This window comes from Oncorhynchus mykiss, chromosome 2 (genome assembly GCF_057628025.1).
Source record: "Oncorhynchus mykiss isolate SJ-2025 chromosome 2, ASM5762802v1, whole genome shotgun sequence".
Lineage (NCBI taxonomy): Eukaryota > Metazoa > Chordata > Actinopteri > Salmoniformes > Salmonidae > Oncorhynchus > Oncorhynchus mykiss.
The window spans coordinates 26,518,747-26,541,435 of NC_143023.1; the positions used below are offsets into that span (position 1 = coordinate 26,518,747).

Here is a 22,689-nt window from a genome sequence, read left to right on the forward strand (position 1 = left end):
TGGGCTCCTCTGCTCAGAAATGTCCTTTTTTAAAATGTTTGTCAACAATCATGTTATTCACAGACCATGGGAAAGCTTTCTGTTTTATGCTATGTCATGAAAAGGGAATATGTACCAAACTGTTAATGGTAGACAAGGCAGACACCTTAGCAAATGCCCTTCCAGTGTACTGTGAGTTATGGCTCTATTTCCAGTGAGAGGTGAGGCCCTATAGTAAATCTCCTGTGATTGCTCCATCAAACACCAGTGGGATGCAAGGTGACGCCCCCTCTCTCACCACACATAACAGGGAGAGAGAGGAGGCTTTCCAGTCTGCTGCAGTACAGATCCCTCAGTGTCTTGTCCTCTAATGAACTCGTGAATCAGGAAGTGAAGGGATGCAGGTTGTTCACTGCTTCTTTGGTTGCATCCCAATGCTCTTAGTTCTCTTGCTCACTCTTTCCCACACATTTAAAAGCAGTGGATTGGTTTTAGCATGGGCTAGCTAAGGGAGTTCCCACACTATTTCATACACTCATCTTGACCATGGCTTAAAGCTATAATCTCTGCTATGCATACACTGGCAGGACCATGCTTTATTCCCTATGGCTGCAATGATGATTTTCAGTCACTGATGAAAATGGACTGGGAATGTGTGTGGTGGGAATGTACCATCATGCTAGTTGGTGACATGGCAGGTTGTGAAGGCTCTCGTTAACTGTCATTGATAATCGAAAAGATATCGATTTGTGGGTGTGACTGATAGCAGGGCTAGCTGCCCGTCCTAATGCTGTGGTAGTCAATGAACTTGATTAACTATCGCACAAAAATACTGAAATTTCAAACACTGAAAGGGCATTATCCTTTTCACAATTACAGTATTATTCCAAACTCAGTGTGGCAATATATATAAAATACAGGGGGAAAAAAAATATAAAAAATTGCAATGTTTGACTGCACTGGGCCTTTAAGCGCTCATCTCTCTCACTCTGAACGCCCCCACCTCTCTCGTAGAATCTTCGGAAGATGGGTGGCGAGCCGTCTGAGGATCCCAGCAGAGGCCTAAATGAGCTCCAGAATGCGGACTGGGTAGGTGACCAGCTCCTTATTACCTGGCAACAGCCTTAGGACAGGTTTCCCTAGACTCATTAAAACCTACTCTTGGACTAGCATGTTTGTAGCCCAGGTGTTACGTATGCCTCCTAGAGAGGGAACGCAACACCATGCTACAACTCAACTCCCTGTGGAGTAAAAGAGGTATGGGATTGTAGGTGCGAGTAAAGATGACAAAGGCAAAGAATTTACTGCTTCCTTATCACAGTAAATTTGGGGAAAGGGGGCTGAACGGAACCAAAGTAAATGTCAAAGCCCCCGTTCCTACCGTCCCACTAACTTAGCACCATCTGGTGCGCTAACCAAAATTGAGGGGGTGGTGCGCTAAACAAAATATAGGGGGTGGTCCGCCCAGGTCTTACCTGGTGCGCTAACCAAAATATAGAGGGTGGTCCGCCCAGGTCTTACCTAGTGTGTATAGACAGTAAATACGGGTTATGCCCGCAAGACTCTTGCCTAAGCACTCCCTAGGGACCTTCCCCCCCAACAACCACCACACGACATTCCAGTCGGCGGCAACAACCACCACACGACATTCCAGTCGGCGGCAACAACCACCACACGACATTCCAGTCGGCGGCAACAACCACCACACGACATTCCAGTCGGCGGCAACAACCACCACACGACATTCCAGTCGGCGGCAACAACCACCACACGACATTCCAGTCGGCGGCAACAACCACCACACGACATTCCAGTCGGCGGCAACAACCACCACACGACATTCCAGTCGGCGGCAACAACCACCACACGACATTCCAGTCGGCGGCAACAACCACCACACGACATTCCAGTCGGCGGCAACAACCACCACACGACATTCCAGTCGGCGGCAACAACCACCACACGACATTCCAGTCGGCGGCAACAACCACCACACGACATTCCAGTCGGCGGCAACAACCACCACACGACATTCCAGTCGGCGGCAACAACCACCACACGACATTCCAGTCGGCGGCAACAACCACCACACGACATTCCAGTCGGCGGCAACAACCACCACACGACATTCCAGTCGGCGGCAACAACCACCACACGACATTCCAGTCGGCGGCAACAACCACCACACGACATTCCAGTCGGCGGCAACAACCACCACACGACATTCCAGTCGGCGGCAACAACCACCACACGACATTCCAGTCGGCAACAACCAACACAGGACATACCAATCAGCTCTATTCTCTCAGCAACAACCAACACAGGACATACCAATCAGCTCTATTCTAGCAACAACCAACACAGGACATACCAATCAGCTCTATTCTCTCAGCAACAACCAACACAGGACATACCAATCAGCTCTATTCTCTCAGCAACAACCAACACAGGACATACCAATCAGCTCTATTCTCTCAGCAACAACCAACACAGGACATACCAATCAGCTCTATTCTCTCAGCAACAACCAACACAGGACATACCAATCAGCTCTATTCTCTCAGCAACAACCAACACAGGACATACTAATAATATATTTTCTGAGCAACATAACACTGGCTTATATAGCTGGAGAAGGAGTCTGTAATGAGATACAGCTGTATCCTGACGAGGGGGTGGGGTCAGCTCTAATTAGCAATGGGGCCGACCAATCAGCTGCTTGGGGGAATTTCAGGAAGCCATCCTGAAACACACATACAAACAAAACCACAACACAGAAGCTGGGGAACTTAACACAGGAGTATCTAGGCTTCATCTGGGTCTGGAAATTGGCCCTATAAGTGTTAAATCATTGGATGAGTACTGTGTTGCTATATGATTTCTGTCCCCCTGCATCCCCCAGGCTAAGTTCTGGATGCAGGTGATGGGAGACCTGCGGAACGGGGTGAAGCTGAAGAAGGTCCAGGAGCGCCAGTACAACCCTCTGGCCATCGAGTTCCAGCTCACGCCCTACGAGATGCTCATGGATGACATCCGCTCCAAACGCTACAAACTACGCAAGGTCATGGTAAGACTGTCAGGTGTCTTAAAAGCATGGTTTGTTGTTTTAAGGTAGTTATGCTCTCTCTTAATCTCTCTGTGTGTGTGTGTGTGTGTGTGTGTGTCTGTGTGTGTGTGTCCTTGCACCTCCAGGTAAACAACGACATCCCACCAAGGTTGAAGAAGAGCGCCCATGAGGTCATCCTAGACTTCATCCGGTCCAGACCTCCTCTCAACCCTGTGAGTGCACAGCCTATAGAAACAACAGATATACTTTACATCAACTAGCAACCTCTTTGGTGTTGGCATGGTGGTGGGCTGAACCATAGAGATACAACTCTGTTCTGTCTCTTTGGGCTGAACAGAGTACCATAGAATGAAATAAGAAGACAACTATTAGCTATGTATGTAAAGTATATCTCTTATCTATATGGGCTGTACAGTTGTAGGGTTTAGAGAGGAGAACATGGGGCATTTTCTCTCCTTCTAATCCTGTTAGTGTACAGTACTGTATAATGAATGTACTATATACTATACGATAGTACATTCTATGGTACCTGTCCCACTTTCCTCTCATTCTGGTGTCTTCTAGTCTTGCCATGCCGTCCTTCCAAGTCTCCTTCATCACTGGAACTTGAGGAAGCCTGGGAATTGGTGCTATGGGTGTCCCCTTTTCATTTAAACCACAAGCCACTGAACCCATCTTTAGTCAAAGAAAGAGTTTTTTATATCCCCCCAAAAATACAGGTAGTTCAGAATTTGGGGTTCTGTGATATGATTATTCTGATTGGAATGAGGGGTGATTGATAGATGTACAGCTCCAGTTGATGATCTGATTATCAATGCTCACTGCCCCAGCCTCTCTGCCCCAGCTTCTCTGCCCCAGCCTCACTGCCCCAGACTCTCTGCCCCAGACTCTCTGCCCCAGCCTCACTGCCCCAGACTCTCTGCCCCAGCCTCTCTGCCCCCGCATCACTATCCCAGCCTCTCTGCCCCAGCCTCACTGAAGTGCCTGCCTCAGTAATTAGAGGAGCAGCACTGACAGTCAAGAGTTATTGTTACAAAGTGACAGTGATATTAATGGTACAGTGATATTAACGGTACAGTGACAGTGATATTAACAGTACAGTGACAGTGATATTAACAGGACAGTGACAGTGATATTAACAGTACAGTGACAGTGACATTAACAGGACAGTGATATTAACAGTACAGTGACAGTGATATTAACAGTACAGTGACAGTGATATTAACAGTACAGTGACAGTGATATTAACAGTGACAGTGACAGTGATATTAACAGTACAGTGACAGTGATATTACCGGTATAGTGACAGTGATATTAACGGTACTGTGACAGTGACAGTGATATTAACTGTACAGTGACAGTGATATTAACAGTACAGTGATATTAACAGTACAGTGAAATTGACAGTACAGTGGCAGGGATATTAACAGTACAGTTATATTAACTGTACAGTGACAGTGATATTAACAGTACAGTGACAGTGATATTAACAGTACAGTGATATTAACTGTACAGTTACAGTGATATTAACAGTACAGTGACAGTGATATTAACAGTACAGTAACAATGATATTAACAGTACAGTGATATTAACAGTACAGTGATATTAACAGTACAGTGACTGTGATATTGACAGTACAGTTATATTAACAGTACAGTGACAGTGATATTAACAGTACAGTGAAATTAACAGTACAGTGATATTAACAGTACAGTGACAGTGATATCAACAGTACAGTGATATTAACAGTACAGTGACAGTGATATTAACAGTACAGTGACAGTGATATTAACAGTACAGTGACAGTGATATTAACAGTACAGTGACAGTGATATTAACGGTATAGTGACAGCGATATTAACGGTACAGTTACAGTGATATTAACGGTACAGTGACAGTGATATTAACGGGACAGTGAAATTATCAGTACAGTGACAGTGATATTAACAGTACAGTGACAGTGATATTAACAGTACAGTGATATTAACAGTACAGTGAAACTGACAGTACAGTGGCAGGGATATTAACAGTACAGTTATATTAACTGTACAGTGACAGTGATATTAACAGTACAGTGACAGTGATATTAACAGTACAGTGGCAGTGATATTAACAGTACAGTGACAGTGATATTAACAGTACAGTGACAGTGATATTAACAGTACAGTGATATTAACAGTACAGTGACAGTGATATTAACAGTACAGTGAAATGATCAGTACAGTGACAGTGATATTAACAGTACAGTGAAATTAACAGTACAGTTACAGTGATATTAACAGTACAGTGACAGTGATATTAACAGTACAGTGAAATGAACAGTACAGTGACAGTGATATTAACAGTACAGTGATATTAACAGTACAGTGAAATTAACAGTACAGTGACAGTGAAATTAACGGTACAGTGGCAGTGATATTAACAGTACAGTGATATTAACAGTACAGTGATATTAACCGTACAGTGCCAGTGATATTAACAGTACAGTGATATTAACAGTACAGTGGCAGTGATATTAACAGTACTGTGACAGTGATAATAACAGTACAGTGAAATTAACAGTACCGTGCCAGTGATATTAACAGTACAGTGATATTAACAGTACAGTGACAGTGATATTAACAGTACAGTGACAGTGATATTAACCGTACAGTGCCAGTGATATTAACAGTACAGTGATATTAACAGTACAGTGGCAGTGATATTAACAGTACAGTGGCAGTGATATTAACAGTACAGTGGCAGTGGTATTAACAGTACAGTGACAGTGATATTAACAGTACAGTGATATTAACAGTACAGTGACAGTGATATTAACAGTACAGTGAAATGATCAGTACAGTGACAGTGATATTAACAGTACAGTGAAATTAACAGTACAGTTACAGTGATATTAACAGTACAGTGACAGTGATATTATCAGTACAGTGAAATTAACAGTACAGTGACAGTGATATTAACAGTACAGTGATATTAACAGTACAGTGACAGTGATATTAACAGTACAGTGATATTAACAGTACAGCGACAGTGATATTAACAGTACAGTGAAATTAACAGTACAGTGACAGTGATATTAACAGTACAGTGAAATTAACAGTACAGTGACAGTGAAATTAACGGTACAGTGGCAGGGATATTAACGGAACAGTGATATTAACAGTACAGTGACAGTGATATTAACGGTACAGTGACAGTGATATTAACAGTACAGTGATATTAACAGTACAGTGATATTAACAGTACATTGACAGTGATATTAACAGTACAGTGATATTAACAGTACAGTGACAGTGATATTAAATGTACAGTGACAGTGATATTAACAGTACAGTGAAATTAACAGTACAGTGACAGTGAAATTAACGGTACAGTGACAGGGATATTAACGGAACAGTGATATTAACAGTACAGTGACAGTGATATTAACGGTACAGTGACAGTGATATTAACAGTACAGTGATATTAACAGTACAGTGATATTAACAGTACATTGACAGTGATATTAACAGTACAGTGATATTAACAGTACAGTGACAGTGATATTAACGGTACAGTGATATTAACAGTACAGTGACAGTGATATTAACGGTACAGTGACAGTGATATTAACAGTACAGTGATATTAACAGTACATTGACAGTGATATTAACAGTACAGTGATATTAACGGTACAGTGACAGTGATACTAACGGTACAGTGACAGTGATATTAACAGTACAGTGATATTAACAGTACAGTGATATTAACAGTACATTGACAGTGATATTAACAGTACAGTGATATTAACGGTACAGTGACAGTGATATTAACAGTACAGTGACAGTGATATTAACAGTACAGTGATATTAACAGTACATTGACAGTGATATTAAGAGTACAGTTACAGTGTCTTTAAGGTTTAGGAGGTAGCGGTGAAAGGCCTGATGTCCATTACTCTGATGCCCATAACTCAGTGTGAGTGCATGTATGTATCTGCGTGTGTGTGTGTGCACATGTGTGTGTGCGCTTGTGCGTTTGTGTGTGTAGGCAGCAGCCAGGAAGCTGAAGCCCCAGCCCCAGGTTCCTCCCACGTTGCACGAGAGGATCCTGGATGAGATCAAATCTGAGAGGAAACTGAGACCTGTCTCTCCTGATGTGATCCGCAGGAGCAGGCTGGGTGAGAGACACCTCTGTCTTTATTTATTTTCTCTTTCTTTCTTTCTTTCTTTCTTTCTTTCTTTCTTTCTTTCTTTCTTTCATTCTTTCATTCTTTCTTACTCTCCCTCTCTCTCACACACACACACAAACACACACACTCACACTCATTTTGTGAGAAGTTGAAGTATGTTGTGATTATGCACTTTCACGGGTGCTGGGCATTGGCATGAATGAAAGACACAAGGTGAATCCTACTTTCTTTCATTGGTTTGAACGATGCTTCCCCCCAGCCAAGTGGATGCCTGTGCTGTTCGGCATTACAGCTCTGTTTGTAGTACAACTTAAACATATATCTTGTCTGGTGTTATGCCAAGTGCCTGTATTGACTATAACCTAACCAATCCTTAGAATCTGAAGAGAGAATTAATTTTATTTAATTATTATGTTAATGATTTCTCACCATTGGCTATGCACTTTCTACTGACTACGTTAATCATTGTACATTTCCTAACATACAGTACTGTACTGCACTATGGACAGCTGCCAGACCTGTCGGCAGATGATGTCTTTCTTCTTGCTAACTTAATATATATATTCTGCCCGTATTCCTCCTACGGATAGCTTAATAACTCTGTAATGCCATCATTGTTTCTCTTGCAGTAATTCGGCCTCTTAGCATGTCTCAAAGTTTTGACTTGTCAGGTAAAGATCTGTCCGGTTACCTGGCTGTTTCTTTACGTCTCTATCTATCGTGGTTGTTGTCCATCTGCCCAAGAAAGAGCACGCACATTAATGCTCTCATCTCATGCTTCTTCATGCTTCCGTGGTGGTGTTGATGGTTGGCTTGGTTGGCTCTGCACCGCAGCAGTGTGCTCTCTGGTTGTGATGTCAGGATGTCAGACACTGGTCAGGATGAGAACTCTCAAGCGCAGAAGGGAGGTTGATGGCTTCCTTCACATCAGCAACTCACTCATAGACAACTTCAGCATATCTTTCAATCATTCTGAACCTTAGTTCAATTCTTATGACACTTGTTTTTGAATCTCCACATGGAATGTGAAAGGGCTTAATGATCTACTCAGACTTAGCCCAGGGATAATGTTAAGTTAGATGCAGCCTTACATACCATAGGCAGTTGTGAAAAAGACTGAGGTAGATGTGACTCAAACAGGCCAATGGTTTTATTCGCTGCCTGTCACTACAGTACATTTCTGATAATGAACTATTTCTCGAAGGCACACTTGCTGACGTCAAAAGCAGTTGTTTTTCTGCATCTCCACACAGCTGGTGCACATTGTTCTCAGTCCCTCAGGAGGAATTGTAAAACAGTATTTTCCTTGTCTAAATGGTTGAATAATGCTCACTTCAAATTTTTTTTAAATTCTGGGATTAGTCTAAACTAATTTGATCTTCCTAAATTTTTCTCTAGTCTATTGTTGCGCTTGGGTTGAAACCTACAGTATGTTAAAAACATATTTGATATTAATAAAAGTCCGTAGCCTATAGCCAGTAGAGACAACAGAACTCCTGCCTCCCACTGAAGAATCTATTCATGGAATTCTGCTTCTGTGCCCTTTTCTTTTCCATACTAACATAAATCAGGGAAAGAGTTGCCTTAGCTAAAGAACACCATTACTCAGAAATTCTCATTACAAACAACCAAGACGTGCATAACTACCTTCCTCGGTTTCCTAGAAAATGGCGGTCCTCCTCACACAAAGCAGTTGTTCATCTTGGAGAGTGAGTCTGCAGAATTTAATCAGAGGTGGGATCAGTGAGCTGCGTAGACAGGAGCTGTCGGCACACACACACACACACACACGCAGAACACACGCAGAACACACATACACCTGTCGGCTCTGTTCAACACAAAAAAAGCACATTCTCACAAAAACATCACACTGTATCTCCAACATCGCCTGCATTGGTCACTTAGCACTTCTGATTAACTTACAGTATATGGCCGTTTTTAAAACAGATAAGAAGAGGATGCCTTCTGTTTTATAAGGTTGTACTGCAGTGGTTACCCAAAAAATGTCATCACATCCTCTAGTGAGATAGATAGCCAATGAATTTACATTGGTGACACTGAAAATCATTTCTAATAATCTACACTCTCTTACTCTTTTATGTGTCAACACTTCCTGTTGTGGGCGGGGTATCTGAGCTTTGACAAGTCTGATTGGCTGTGCTTGACATTTCTCCCACTGATCCCAGCGTCTTTCATCACACCGGAGGCTCTTTGACCCTTTGCTCATCCACGGCTACTAGTCGGTTCAATTTATTGTTGTGCAGCTTTAATGTGTGTGTGTTATGTGTATGTGTGCGTGCGTACGTGAGTGTGTATGTGATGGTTGGCTATCTGAACTTCATTGCAGCTGGGTACTTATCCCCTTACTTTGTGGCCAGATTCTCCAATACCAATACTCACCGAGAGAGAGAGCCTGTCATTTGACTACAGAACTCTATGTTTGGGGATAGGGATAAACCATTAGTACAATCTGTCCTATCATATTTAAGGAAGTGTTCCCTTTTAGGTGGAGGCATATACTACAGCACTCCACAGTTGATCCTTACACGTCAAGGTAAAGTATGTGGAGTGGTTTGGCTCTGTTTATGTGACTAGCAACTTGTGTGCTGCAACACATAATGTTAGCACTGTTTTGTTTGTCTGCCTATTTGGCTGTATCCTAACACTACTGCTTATGCCTCGACTAAAATAGACTGAATTATACTATTTCGACAAATATAGTTTACAGAAACCAGTGCTTTACAATGTTTTTGCTTTTGACTGACACTGAGCATAGTGCCAGAAATGGTGGATGTTTGATCTGCTCTAGTTTAAACCTGGATTCTAGGACCAGTCAGTCTTCTCCCAGGCAGGCAGGTTTAGAAGCTCCAGGACAGCAGTAGAGGAGGAGGGCCTTGGCCTCCCACTGAGGTGATGAGCTCATATTTTAGCCTTTTTCCAGAATAGGTATTCACATGCTCACTGCGTGGTCCTTTTCACAGAGAGGGAGATAAAGAGAGGGTGATAAAGAGAGAAAGAGGGAGACAGAGAGAGAGAGCGCCTGGCAAGGCCTCAATGCATCCACAGATCAGATCGGCCTCTGCTACTGATTATCTGCTGCTTCCAGCACTCTCTTCTCCATCCCTTCCTCCGTCACCCCCTCCCTCCCTATTTTATCTCTCTCTCTCTTAGGGGGAGAAGTTGTCAATGAGGCTAGGAGGGAGGGAGTCAGCTAGGGTTAGGGTTTCATTAGAATCCTGCTCAGTCCAGGTCTTAAAGGGTAATGAAAGTAGAATCCATGTTGTGTGTATAACACCAGGCTGCTTCTCCGTCTCTCCTCAACTCACACTCCCTCTTCCCTACCGCTGGTGTCTTCCCCTCGGGTCTGTTCAGGACTGTGCAACGTTACCGAACACTCAGATAGAAATGTATCACATAGAACAGATATGTTTGGCTGTCATGTGGAGCTGGGAATTCTGTTCCCAGCTCTATTCATGATATTTCTATCTGCGGTGTTCAGTATAGTTAGCTACTTTGCATCCTGCTGAAATCACCCCTGGGTATTTGAGTTGTCCTCTGTCTGATCAGTCTTCTTGTGACAACCTCTCTGTCCAGATGTGTCCAGCCCTGACGGCCGCAGGAAGACTTCCAGCACCATGACCCTCAGCAGTCTGTCCAATGGGGGGCCAGGGGTACCAGGGGGTGGAGCCCAGGCCCTATGTCAGAGGAAGAGGCTGAAAGCACCCACCCTGTCAGAACTGGACAGCTCCGACTCTGACGTAAGTGTGTGTGTGTCTGTGTGTATATGTGTGTGTGTGCTCGCACGTGCATTTGTGTGTGTGGGTGTGTCTTCTTCTGGTAGTTGACATCAGTATACATCCTACAGCACTGCTCTCTGTTGTTTCCCTTACAGGATGACATCACCATTGGGGGTCAAAAGTCAGCTAGTAGCTCCAGTGTCTCTACATCGGTGGTGGACGACACCTCTCCAGAGTCTGTACTGGGCAGGAAGAGTGAGTTGACTTGTGGACCAGAAGGCCAGTGGTAGGGTTAGGGTTCGGCCAGGGTGTGCACATGAAGCTAGGGTTGGGGTTAGGGTTCAGCCAGGGTGTGGACATTAAGCTAGGGTTGGGGTTAGGGTTCAGCTAGGGTTGGGGTTAGGGTTCAGCTAGGGTTAGGGTTCGGGTTCGGGTTCAGCCAGGGTGTGGGCATGAAGCTATGGTTAAGGTTATCATAGAGATCCTATAATGTGCTTTCACAGCTCTCAGCTGTTCACCCGACAGCTCTTCTATGCTAAGAATAATGCTGTCAAAGAGGGAGTGTTCTCAGTCAACTTAACTGGTAATATAAGGGTTTGAGTACTACATTAAAGTATATCACACATGTCCGTCCCCCCACCCCCAGCTCCACCCATGTTCCTGCCCATCTCCTCAACCCCCCAGCCTGAGAGACGGCAGGCCCCCCAGAGGAGACACTCCATTGAGAAGGAGACGCCCACCAACGTACGGCAGTTCATACCCCCATCCAGACAGAGCTCCAAGTCTCTGGTGAGTAACAGAAGAGAAGTAGGAAAAGAGAAGAGTTTATCAATCTGGAGAAAATGAGCACATTGGAGATTTTGGTTCCTGAATAGTGTGTCAGTTTGTCTTGTGTTCATCAGCCTCCATCTTCTTTCTGTTAGGTGATGCTCCTAACACCCCACCTCCAATCCCCCCACCTCTTCTCCTCCACACTAACCCCTTTAACCCCTGTCCTCACCCTCTTCCATACACCTCTATAACCCCAGGCCTCCCCCTCTTCCATACACCTCTATAACCCCTGTCCTCACCCTCTTCCATACACCTCTATAACCCCTGGCCTCACCCTCTTCCATATACCTCTATAACCCCTGTCCTCACCCTCTTCCATACACCTCTATAAACCCTGTCCTCCCCCTCTTCCATCCACCTCTATAACCCCTGTCCTCCCCCTCTTCCATCCAGCTCTATAACCCCTGTCCTCACCCTCTTCCATACACCTCTATAACCCCTGTCCTCACCCTCTTCCATACACCTCTTTATCCCCTGTCCTCCCCCTCTTCCATCCACCTCTATAACCCCTGTCCTTCTCAGGTCGGGAGGATAGCCCACCATCTGTTCCCCTGGACCCCCCTCCTCCTCCACTCCCCTCCCTACACCCTCCACCCCTTACGGAGCTCCTACCCTGTCGAGGTGTTTGTCTTGGGCATGGTGTGGTCTGCCCTGTCTGCTCTCTGCAGGGGAAGAAAGCCTATCAAGGTTTGCCAGTCGCCCCTTATGTCCCTGCTGGCGCATCGTAGTTCATCACCATCTCTTCTAATGCTTCCTGCTTTCCTAGAGACCCATCCCTCAGCCCAGGACTGTTGCTGTTTTCATAGAAAGCCCTTCAGTTTAGGTGTGATTGTCATATTGCATTTTGACAGTCAACAGCAGATGCATCCGTCACTGGAGCCCCAATCATTCCATCATACTCAACTTTCCTCCATTTAACCGTAGTTGTAGTCATTTTGATTGCAAGCATCATGTAGCCTAGCGAGCCACTGCCAATTAAAACAATGCTCTAGATGAAGTCCTTCATTTTGTGTATACTGTATATAACGTACTGTTGTTCAGTAGCAAGTATAAACTCCCTGTTTTTTTGTTATTGTTGATACTCCCTGGGATCTCCCCCTCCCTCCCTGTCTCTGGGCCAGAGACAATGCAGCCCACTGTTTCTGAGTCATAAGATCAGCAGCAGGAGCCACAGCAACATTACAGAGTTACAGTATATTAATGGTTCTTCTGAGCCTGAGAAACATTAGCTGGGTGCAACAACAATAAAAACTTTGAATGGAGACACACTATTGAGACACATTATTGAGACACATTATTGGAACAACACCAGGATGACCAGTAATTGCAGCAGCAATAGACCTGGTGTACTGTTGAATGTAACATCTCCGTAGTCTCACCGCACGCTTATTTATTGAAGTCAGAAACGGGCAGAAAGAAGCAGAAAACCAACCGCAACCCCAGCTACAGAGCAGAGGGGCCTTGTCTGTTTTTAGGTTGTCTAGACTTTTAAGTGAAGCAGAACTAAGTAGAGGATTTCTGGAATTTTCACAAATATTGACATTATCTGTCATCACTCAAGTTGTTTACTCGTTCCTTGCCCTTTGTTTGCCCCCTCATCTTGCCAAATGAACAATGGAGACTTTCTTTGGCCAAACGAGTCTGAACCCGGACAGAGTGCATCGAGAGGTGCTGGTGTGTGTGGACGGAATGGTAACAAGGGCAGTGAGTGCGGTTGTCGTAGTAACCCGGCCGGTGCTGTGTGTGTGTGTTTTCAGGAGGAGTTCTGTTTCCCAGTAGAGTGCTTGTCCCTGACGGTGGAAGAGGTGATGCACATCAGACAGGTGCTGGTCAAAGCAGACCTGGAGAAGTTCCAACAGTACAAGGACGTGTACAACGCTATGAAGAAGGGAAAGGTCCGTTTACCGCTGGTCATTTACACCCAGCTGAAGTACAAGTTTCTCGGACTAAACATCACAGTACCTATTGTTGGGGAAAATCATCTTACATGTTCCTTTCGAAATATTTGTAGTCACTGGATTTGATCACACACTGCTTTTTGAATGATTTGATTGCTTTTGTGCAACTTTTGATGCACCTGTTCTGAATTCCTTCTTTGTTACAGCTTTGCTTCTGTTGCCGATCCAAAAGGTTTTCCTTGTTCACCTGGTCCTACACCTGCCAGTTCTGCAAAAGGCCTGTGTGTTCACAGTGCTGTCAAAAAGTATGTCATATCTATTCTCCCACACTGATAGAAAGTCAGCCCATAATATTGACAGTCCTATACTGTACCTCCAGTGTCTTTATGAGTGTGTTCATACTCTGCTCTATGTCTGTCTCTCTGTTAGATGAGGCTGCCCTCCAAGCCCTATGCCAACCTGCCCATCTATTCCCTGGGCTCTACCACCACTCTACCCAGGGACCGGGTAGCAGCTCTGGGGAAAGCTGCCAGTTTAGCTGGTCCAGCAGCAGCAGTTTCAGAAGGAAAAGGAAAAGCAGCAGCAGCCTCAGCAGCAGCAGGACCAAGCAGAGCAGCAGCAGCCTCCAAGCCTGAGAAGCCCTCTACCAGCCACCACCGCCTCAGCCTTCAGAAGACCATGTCCAAGTAGGCACCCCTCTACTTCTTCTCTAGATTATAACACTCCCTGTTTAGATTTACAAGACTTATTCTCAGATGAAGTGTCGTTCTATTTTAAGAGCAACTGTAGCCGACTGAGCCCAGTGAGGGACAGGGACAGAACCTACTCTGTTACACAACTTAGTGTTAACCTCTCCTCTCCTCTCTCTCTCAGGTTGTCTAAGCACAGTAGTCTGGAGAAGTCCCAGTCCCGTGACGAGGTGGAGCTCCCAGTGGAGCTGACGGAGGACTGGAGCACCATGGAAGTGTGTGTAGACTGCAAGAAGTTCATCCACGACATCATCTCCTCCAGCAAGCACAGCCTCTCCCTGGCCACCAAGCGGGCGCGCTTAAAACGCAAGACCCAGTCCTTCTACATGTCGTCCCCCAAGGGAGCTGATTACCGACCCTCGGAAAGAACAATCAACGAGGTCTAGACTCTCCCCTCGTCCTTGTCTACCTTCTCCATGGTCTTCTAGCTGCTCCCAGAACTTATGGCACAATACAGAACTCTGACTGACTGTGTTTTGATCTGGATGACCGTGCTGCGATCCGGCCTATACCAGTAGACGTGTCTAGTTTAGTCTGTCTGTCGATGCTGTCAGAGCGGGCTGTGGATCTTTACTTTTCCTTGGAGATATGTGGACTGTGTAGTCAGTGCTTGTTGCCATGTCCTCTGATCGTCACATACAGTACGAGTACTTTCAGACAAAAGGATACTAGTCCATTTTTATACAATATTTTGCTCAGTAATGTAATTTCTCCCATAATGTTTTGCCATAGAGAGGTGGTTAAGGACACTGAATGATCAAATGTAAAGTATGAGGTAGTGTAAAGATTCAAAGCGGTATGACCTCAATCACCCCCTATACTGTGGTAGGAGCTACTCGCCCACAGAAAAATCAATGAGCACAAGGCAAAATAATACTCCATATTTGAATTCCTCAGGCTGTGGTATTCTATTGTAAGAGAGTAGGTGTGATGCTAACAACACAAGTCCCATACTGAGAGCTGTGAACACCTTAAAGTGGAGACAATATGAGACAAAAGCAACAAACGATTGGATGAGGACTTGAAAGGATATGGAACTGTAGATGTTTTTTTGACAAGTTATCATTTTCTACGGTATGGTATACATGTGTACATATGGTTCGGCTTAGGTGGTTTGTGGTGAAAAGTTGTCTCCCCCTTTTTACTCTTCTTGACATGTTCAGGTTATTTTTAGCTGACGGTACAATAATGAATTATGCTCATTGATGTTCTCTGGGTTCTGAGCGGTCTTGATGAAGCATCATTTTACCATAAAGAATAACAGGTAAATAAACAGCGTGTCACTTTGCTCAAAGTTGGATCATACCCATGAAGGTAGCCCAAACCGCTCACCTGTCTCTCCGTAGGCGTTAGGGTCTACAGGAATGTCAGGTGTCAGCTTTAGTGCCAAAAGATTCCCTTCTGTCTAAATCATAATATAAAACCCACATAAGTATTTGGTGTAAATACTCATTGACCTTGCTATAGATAGCCATCGCAGCCCCCGATTAGAGCATGCTTCTCCAAAAGACGTCAGACTGCTGAATATACTGACTATAGAAATAGAATGAATAGAACGGGCGTCCCCATTCAAGTCAATGATGGCATAATGGGTGGACTGGCAGACATTTTGAGTCTACACATGCCTAGGTCACAAATATATAGGTTAAGACAACGTCGTCATAAATCTGGGAACAGTGCCGTTGCTAACTGCCAGCGCTGTTGCCAACTACCATTGTTGTATATTATTATGGGATATTAGAATCCCGTTGTCTTAACCTTTGTCATCTTCAACCTAGACCCATACCAGGAAGTAAAATCAGGATGTGTACCCTTCATACTGTGCTTTGCTGTTTTGTTGAGTCAACTCAACTGACATTACAAAAAATGTATTCCATTGCTTGAGTTACATCAGTTAGCATCATTTGAATGAACAGTCTTCATTACCATGGCAATCCAGCATCAGTTGATAGAACATTCCATGGAAATTATAACCATGGAATAACCATGGAAATTATCGCATCGCAATACCATGGAGCCATTGTGAGTGTACAGACGAGTTTACCAGTCAAATGTACAGAGTTAGCGCTTCCAAGCCTGTTCTATTCATTCTATTTCTATGATACTAATGCTATGACATGATGAAGGAACAGTATTGACACAGTTTTTGTCACTGGTAGTTGAACACGAGCGATATCATTGAGCAGGTACAGCAATTATGCTAGATAATCATGACAAAAGCAGACAGAAACAGTAGAAATCACTTTTTGTCAATATTTTGTATAGCCTGTGCCCCCAAAAATCATCTAGTCTGTCCCAGTAACAAGCATGCGCCCCCAGAAATATATGCATATATGAAATGATCTCAAATGGTCTTTCTTTGCTTTACAATAGTTATGGTATGATTTAACATGCTTAAAACCACCCTCTGTTTTATTGTATAGGCAGCAAAGAATGGTATTACACGCTACTCTCATGTTCAACTCAAAGCCTCAAAATGATGCCTTCATGAATTTGTATATCAGTTGTGTGTGACTGTGGTGTGTCTTAACCATACAGTTTGTCTCTAAACCCGAAGCAGAAGCATATTTCGGGAGCCAGGAATCAGGATGTATGTATATTAAAGTGACTATTACAAATCCAGTCTTGTTCCTTATATTTCTGCCTTAAATACACTGCCTTCTTCTCTCATCATTAACATATTATTGTTGTGACAGATTGAATCCATAGCGAGTCAGCATACTGTATGTAAATATTATTTATAGTAATGTCCGTCCATAGAGCAGGTCTGTGTTTCCTTGACACTTTACATCACAACTAAAATAATTTAGACTTGGGGCTATTAATTTAGCCTAGATCCAAACTAAATTGCTCTGTTTGGTAAAGTGAAACAGAACTATTCAGGTAGGATCCAGGCTACTATTAACTAGTTTAGAGATTGTATCTCACAAAACAAGTCATTGCAGGACAGAATATGGACTACAGTAAGTAGAGGTGATCTATTGTGTGGTACATAAAAGAAAGGCCCATATGTGACAGCAACATGCATGTACTACTGTGTAGCTTGTATCTTTAATCTGTTCAAACCTTCCAGATGTAACTCCCTCCCAGAGAGTTCAAGAAATTATGACAAAGAATAATAAAAATGTAATGCAATACCTTTACAATGTTGTATGGATATTTCATTAGGTGACATGCCGGCTTTTCAAGAAGAAAAAAATATATAGAGAAAGCAATAGATTGAGATGTTTGTTTTTATTGACGTATAAAACAATAATAATTTATGTACCTTTTATAAATAAACTTTTTCTTTCTATAGAAATAACCTTTTTCAACAAATGTTGACAACTTAGTAGAACAGTAAATATGTACAGTATAATTTTCAGTAAAGATAAATCAGTATGTCCTAACACATTTATTCACATGAATACATTAAGAATAGATTCAAAGTAAAACAGCACCTTTTTGCAGCAGCACCAGCAAGTAAATACTTCAAATAAATGAAATGCACTTTATCTGGAGCAGTGGTCAGTGGTCAGTGGTCAGCGGTCAGTGGTCAGTGGTCAGTGGTCAGTGGTCAGCGGTCAGTGGTCAGCGGCCAGCGGTCAGTGGTCAGTGGTCAGTGGTCAGCGGTCAGCGGTCAGTGGTCAGTGGTCAGCGGTCAGTGGTCAGTGGTCAGCGGCCAGCGGTCAGTGGTCAGTGGTCAGTGGTCAGCGGTCAGCGGCCAGCGGTCAGTGGTCAGCGGTCAGTGGTCAGTGGTCAGCGGTCAGCGGTCAGCGGTCCGTGCGGTCATTATAAATTGGGTTCACAGAACATAATCTAGGTACTGTATGATTCAATACTTATTCCATAGATCTACGGACCAAAAATAGGGTTCATTCTTTGATTATGTAGGGTTAAGTTATACTATCCAAACAATACACTACAATTTACAGTACATATACATTCCCCAGAAATCAAGTTCATCGACACAGCAAGGAACATTACAATGTAGCCAATGGCCATACATTTTGTCCCCATATCACTTATTGAGATTGAGAGCCACGGTCGCCTGTGGTGCAGTAACTTGCTCAAGCGCACAACAGCAGGAGATGGCATCTAGGATATAAGAGTTTAAATGCATATATGATATGTATGGCTCTGATAGGATACTGATGCAGTGCCACACAACAACTAGTTTAGACATTAAAGTTTAGGCATTAACTCTGAATGGTTAAGGTAAGGGTTAAGTTTAGGCATTAACTCTGAATGGTTAAGGTAAGGGTTATGGTTTGGGATAGGCTTAAAACAAAAATCTCAAGTAGAACTTTCTATCACTGGATTCAAACATGAAATTTTTCTTTGGCACCAGAGGCAGGTAACCTAGCGGTTAAGAGTGTTGGGCCAGTAACTGAAAGGTCACTGGTTTGAATTGCTGACGCGACTAGGTGAAAAATCTGTCGATGTGCCCTAATTGCTCCTGTAAGTCACTCTGGATAAAAGAGTCTGCTAAATGACTTAAATGGAAACTAGTTGGTGGTGTATGAGGGGAGTTTCCCCAATACAATGTAAACCACTTTGAGCATCTGGAAAAGCACTACACAAATCTAATCAGTTACTTTCATTAATGAGTTTTTCTTCTTCCCCTTCTTCCTCTCCCGGTGTGTCTTCAGCCTGCAGGTTGTTGTTGTCCCCGATGATGACATACTGCAGTTGGGACCCGTAGACCTGGACACTACTCTGGAGCTCTGGATCTGGACAGGCCTGTACTGCTCTCTGGTGATCACTGGTGATGTTGCCTCCCATTGTCTCTGTAATAGAGTCATCAATGGAATGCAGTACAGTATATGAAAGTTATGAATTTAATGGCTTCTTTGAACTCATTAACGAAAGGTAAAGTGAAGGGTAAAATGAAATTCTTAAGCTCCGAGCTCCAAGAGAAGTGAATAATTATAATAGTACATACAGTTGAAGTCGGAAGTTTACATACACCTTAGCCAAATGCATTTAAACTCAATTGTTCACAATTCCTAACATTTAATCCTAGTAAAAGTTCCCTGTCTAATGTCAGTTAGGATCACCACCTTATTTCAAGAATGTGAAATGTCAGAATAAGTTAAGAGAATGATTTATTTCAGCTTTTATTTCTTTCATCACATTCCCAGTGGGTCAGAAGTTTACATACACTCAATTAGTATTTGGTAGCATTGCCTTTAAGTTGTTTAACTTGGGTCAAACATTTTGGGTAGCCTTCCACAAGCTTCCCACAATAAGTTGGGTGAATTTTGGCCCATTCCTCCTGACTGAGCTGGTGTAACTGAGTCAGGTTTGTAGGCCTCCTTGCTCGCACACGCCTTTTCAGTTCTACCCACACATTTTCTATAGGATTGAGGTCAGGGCTTTGTGATGGCCACTCCAATACCTTGACTTTGTTGTCCTTAAGCCATTTTGCCACAACTTTGGAAGTATGCTTGGGGTCATTGTCCATTTGGAAGACCCATTTGCGACCAAACTTTAATGATGTCTTGAGATGTTGCTTCAATATATCCACATAATTTTACCTCCTCGTGATGCCATCTATTTTGTGAAGTGCACCAGTCCCTCCTGCAGCAAAGCACACCCACAACATGATGCTGCCACCTCCTTGTACAGATGAACATGGTACCTTCAGGCGTTTGCTCCCAAGGGGGCTATTATTGCTCCCAAGGATGAACCAGACTTCTGGAGGTCTTGGCTGATTTCTTTTGACTTTCCCATGATGTCAAGTAAAGAGGCACTGAGTTTGAAGGTAGGCCTTGAAATACATCCACAGGTACACCTCCAATTGACTCAAATTATGTCATTTTGCCTATCAGAAGCTTCTAAAGCCATGACATAATTTTCGGGAATTTTCTGAGCTGTTTAAAGGCACAGTCAACTTAGTAAACACCTGACCCACTGAAATTGTGATACAGTGAATTATAAGTGAATTACTCTGTATGTAAACAATTGTTGGAAAAAGGACTTGTGTTATGCACAAAGCAGATGTCCTAACCGACTTGCCAAAACTATAGTTTGTTAATAAGAAATTTGTGGAGTGGTTGAAAAATTTGTTTTAATGACTCCAACCTAACTATGTAAACTTCCCGAATTCAACTATATGTGCTTGTATCTGTGAATGTGCTTGAATCTTGTAACACATAATTTTAATTTTATGAATTGATGAGAATTTGACTGTAACTTACCATGCCTAGCATCCTCTGAACCCATGCTCTGAGGTTGTCGTATACACGTTGTCACACCTTGAAAGTTGCCATCTCCAATGATGCAGTTACTCAAATTGGAATGGCTGATGTTGATGACGTAAGTTGGGGCAGTGTTGGTCCTCCTCCTCTCTGTTGTTTGGGGTGTGAGAAAAAAGGGAAGAGGTTGAAAAATGGGAAATAGTCTGTTGTTGACAATAGTATCCCGGCGATTCCCGTTGCGTCATGATGATGACATACTGTAAAAACCTTCCATGAGCTTTAGTTTTGGACACGTGGAGAAACCACCACCATAAAGCCTACACGTTATCTTAAAAAATGATTTTATATGAGGAATGGAACATTCTTGAGGCTCTGGAACATTCTTGGGCCTCACCTGCATCGGACACCAAATGATGCTGGGTTTCCAGTGCTTCCAAAAGGTAAAGTGAGGTAGAATTTGGCTTACCATATACATAACATATACCATATACTACAGAAAAAACGTGCTGCAATCTAGGCCAAGTTAGCCTACCTCTCTAAATACCACGTAACATTACTATTTTTGATTTATTTTTTATAACCTTTATTTGAATTAGAATCACAAAATCACCATAAGCCTAGACTATTCATAACCATATTTAAATGTTGATGAAAACTACATGAAAACTATAGACATTTAGGCCAAAGTAATTTATTTGCAATGAATCAAATGAAAAAATGTACACTTTTGAAGAGACTTACCTGGGAGGCCGGTGACTCTTTCGAACTGTAGTGGGCACTGGCAACACTTTTCTAGTGAGTCGAAAAAGAGCAGACAGGCATTGCGACCCTTCTTCAGCATCACCTGGAGCAGTTTGGCAGCCTTCTCCATGTCTGTTCTCTGGGACCAGATCACCTGGCTCTCATACTCTGTGATGGTCCTGGAGCTCAACAAGTACACGCACAGCCTTTCCACTGCACAGCATGACATAGATTTGCTAAGAGCGTGTAACTGAAGTTGTAAGCTCCTTTCTTGGATGAGAGAGCATGCAAAAATAACAGAAACAAATATTTCAGTGTTGTTATAACATGATAATAATATGCATTTGCTTAATTAATTCAAAAGAAAGTGTGATGGAAAGATGAAAGAAGTGTAGTGTAGGCTAATGCAAAAAATATCACTTTCACATCGACCCTGTTATTCTCACTGGTTATTCCCCATCTAAACCACTTTCTGACTGTAAACATAACATCATCTTGTGCCTGCCTGCCCTACATTCCTAACAAACGCATTTCCATTACATTTTAGATCTTAACATTAACACCTAACTGTATAGTTTATAGTGTAGGCCTAAATACAGAGTATTCTTGTATTTCATCAATTGCTTCCATACATATCATAGGCCTATCCCTTTTTGTTTAGATTGAACCATTGAAATCTTGGTTCACGCATACCTAAAATTGTAAACTGTCAATCCACGAAAGATTAGAGGAAAGTGATTTCTTACCAGGTAAAATCTCGCCTTTTTCGTTACATTGTAACATAATTGTTAATTTGACAGAACGATATAGGCTACACGACAGAGAAATGGGCTGTGCAATCGGTTGTCGGTAATTTTTATAGGCTGCGGTAGCAACATTTCTGAAATAAAAGTCCCTAATGCTGGCGGTATGCTCAGACTGTTTTGGGAGTTTCCACTTGCTTCCCCCCTCATAATAAATTCCCCAACCGCGGTTGTATTGTCAAGAAGAACAGAAAAAAATGGCAAGAATTGCAGATAATTGGCCATGATATAAAGTTTTGTTGACGTTATAAATGCATTTTAATAATTCTAATTTCATAGGATAGCAAGAGTAGCCTATGCTTAAACCAATAATTGCAATAGCAATTTGTGGAACACTGCAGGTCACCACAGTACATTTGGTTTCAGTTTGTATATTGATTTGACATTCCGTTTTCTCGTCAATACCTCTTAGACAGAAGGTCCTAGGATGATTCGGTGATATATCTATCAGATGAGGGTAAGGACCAATGTACAGGTCCCCCCCCCCCCCCCATTAATTTCCTTTGGAAAAAAAGTTACTCTATGTTGAT

The 22,689-nt window shown here is 43.0% G+C and overlaps 2 protein-coding genes across 6 annotated transcripts in view; one reads left to right on the forward strand and one right to left on the reverse strand.

Moving 5' to 3' along the window:
- Positions 1-17,576, forward strand: part of LOC110485507 (protein spire homolog 1) — a 49,277-nt gene extending 31,701 nt beyond the window's left edge. The window contains exons 5-18 of one of the 5 annotated variants that reach the window (XM_090194368.1): positions 994-1,068; positions 2,882-3,046; positions 3,172-3,258; positions 7,077-7,206; positions 9,725-9,772; positions 10,813-10,976; positions 11,111-11,210; positions 11,602-11,744; positions 12,309-12,510; positions 12,711-12,712; positions 13,544-13,681; positions 13,891-13,989; positions 14,114-14,370; positions 14,558-17,576. In XM_090194368.1, coding sequence (XP_090050494.1) covers positions 994-1,068; positions 2,882-3,046; positions 3,172-3,258; positions 7,077-7,206; positions 9,725-9,772; positions 10,813-10,976; positions 11,111-11,210; positions 11,602-11,744; positions 12,309-12,510; positions 12,711-12,712; positions 13,544-13,681; positions 13,891-13,989; positions 14,114-14,370; positions 14,558-14,819 — 1,872 coding nt within the window. In that variant the 3' untranslated portion in view covers positions 14,820-17,576. Of the gene's footprint in view, positions 1-993; positions 1,069-2,881; positions 3,047-3,171; positions 3,259-7,076; positions 7,207-7,847; positions 7,890-9,724; positions 9,773-10,812; positions 10,977-11,110; positions 11,211-11,601; positions 11,745-12,308; positions 12,511-12,710; positions 12,713-13,543; positions 13,682-13,890; positions 13,990-14,113; positions 14,371-14,557 lie in introns of all 5 variants that reach the window. The other 4 variants (XM_021556592.3, XM_021556609.3, XM_036944055.2 and 1 more) reach the window with 4 other exon arrangements.
- Positions 17,577-17,648: 72 nt separating this feature from the next.
- Positions 17,649-22,291, reverse strand: LOC110533720 (uncharacterized). Its single transcript, XM_021618192.3, has 4 exons — positions 22,103-22,291; positions 21,357-21,626; positions 20,616-20,765; positions 17,649-19,202 (listed from the first exon to the last, which is right to left on the reverse strand). The coding sequence occupies exons 1-4, from the start codon at positions 22,137-22,139 to the stop codon at positions 19,003-19,005; spliced, it is 657 nt and encodes a 218-aa protein (XP_021473867.3). The 5' UTR covers positions 22,140-22,291; the 3' UTR covers positions 17,649-19,002.
- Positions 22,292-22,689: the final 398 nt, after the last annotated feature.

Bases quoted from the DNA above. Each gene is read 5' to 3' on its own strand.
- LOC110533720 (XM_021618192.3), bottom strand. From the start codon at position 22,139: ATGTTACAATGTAACGAAAAAGGCGAGATTTTACCTG. The intron at 21,627-22,102 runs GTAAGAAATCAC...CTCTCATCCAAG, and splicing joins AAAAGGCGAGATTTTACCTG to AAAGGAGCTTACAACTTCAG. The intron at 20,766-21,356 runs GTAAGTCTCTTC...CCCAAACAACAG, and splicing joins AAGAGTCACCGGCCTCCCAG to AGAGGAGGAGGACCAACACT.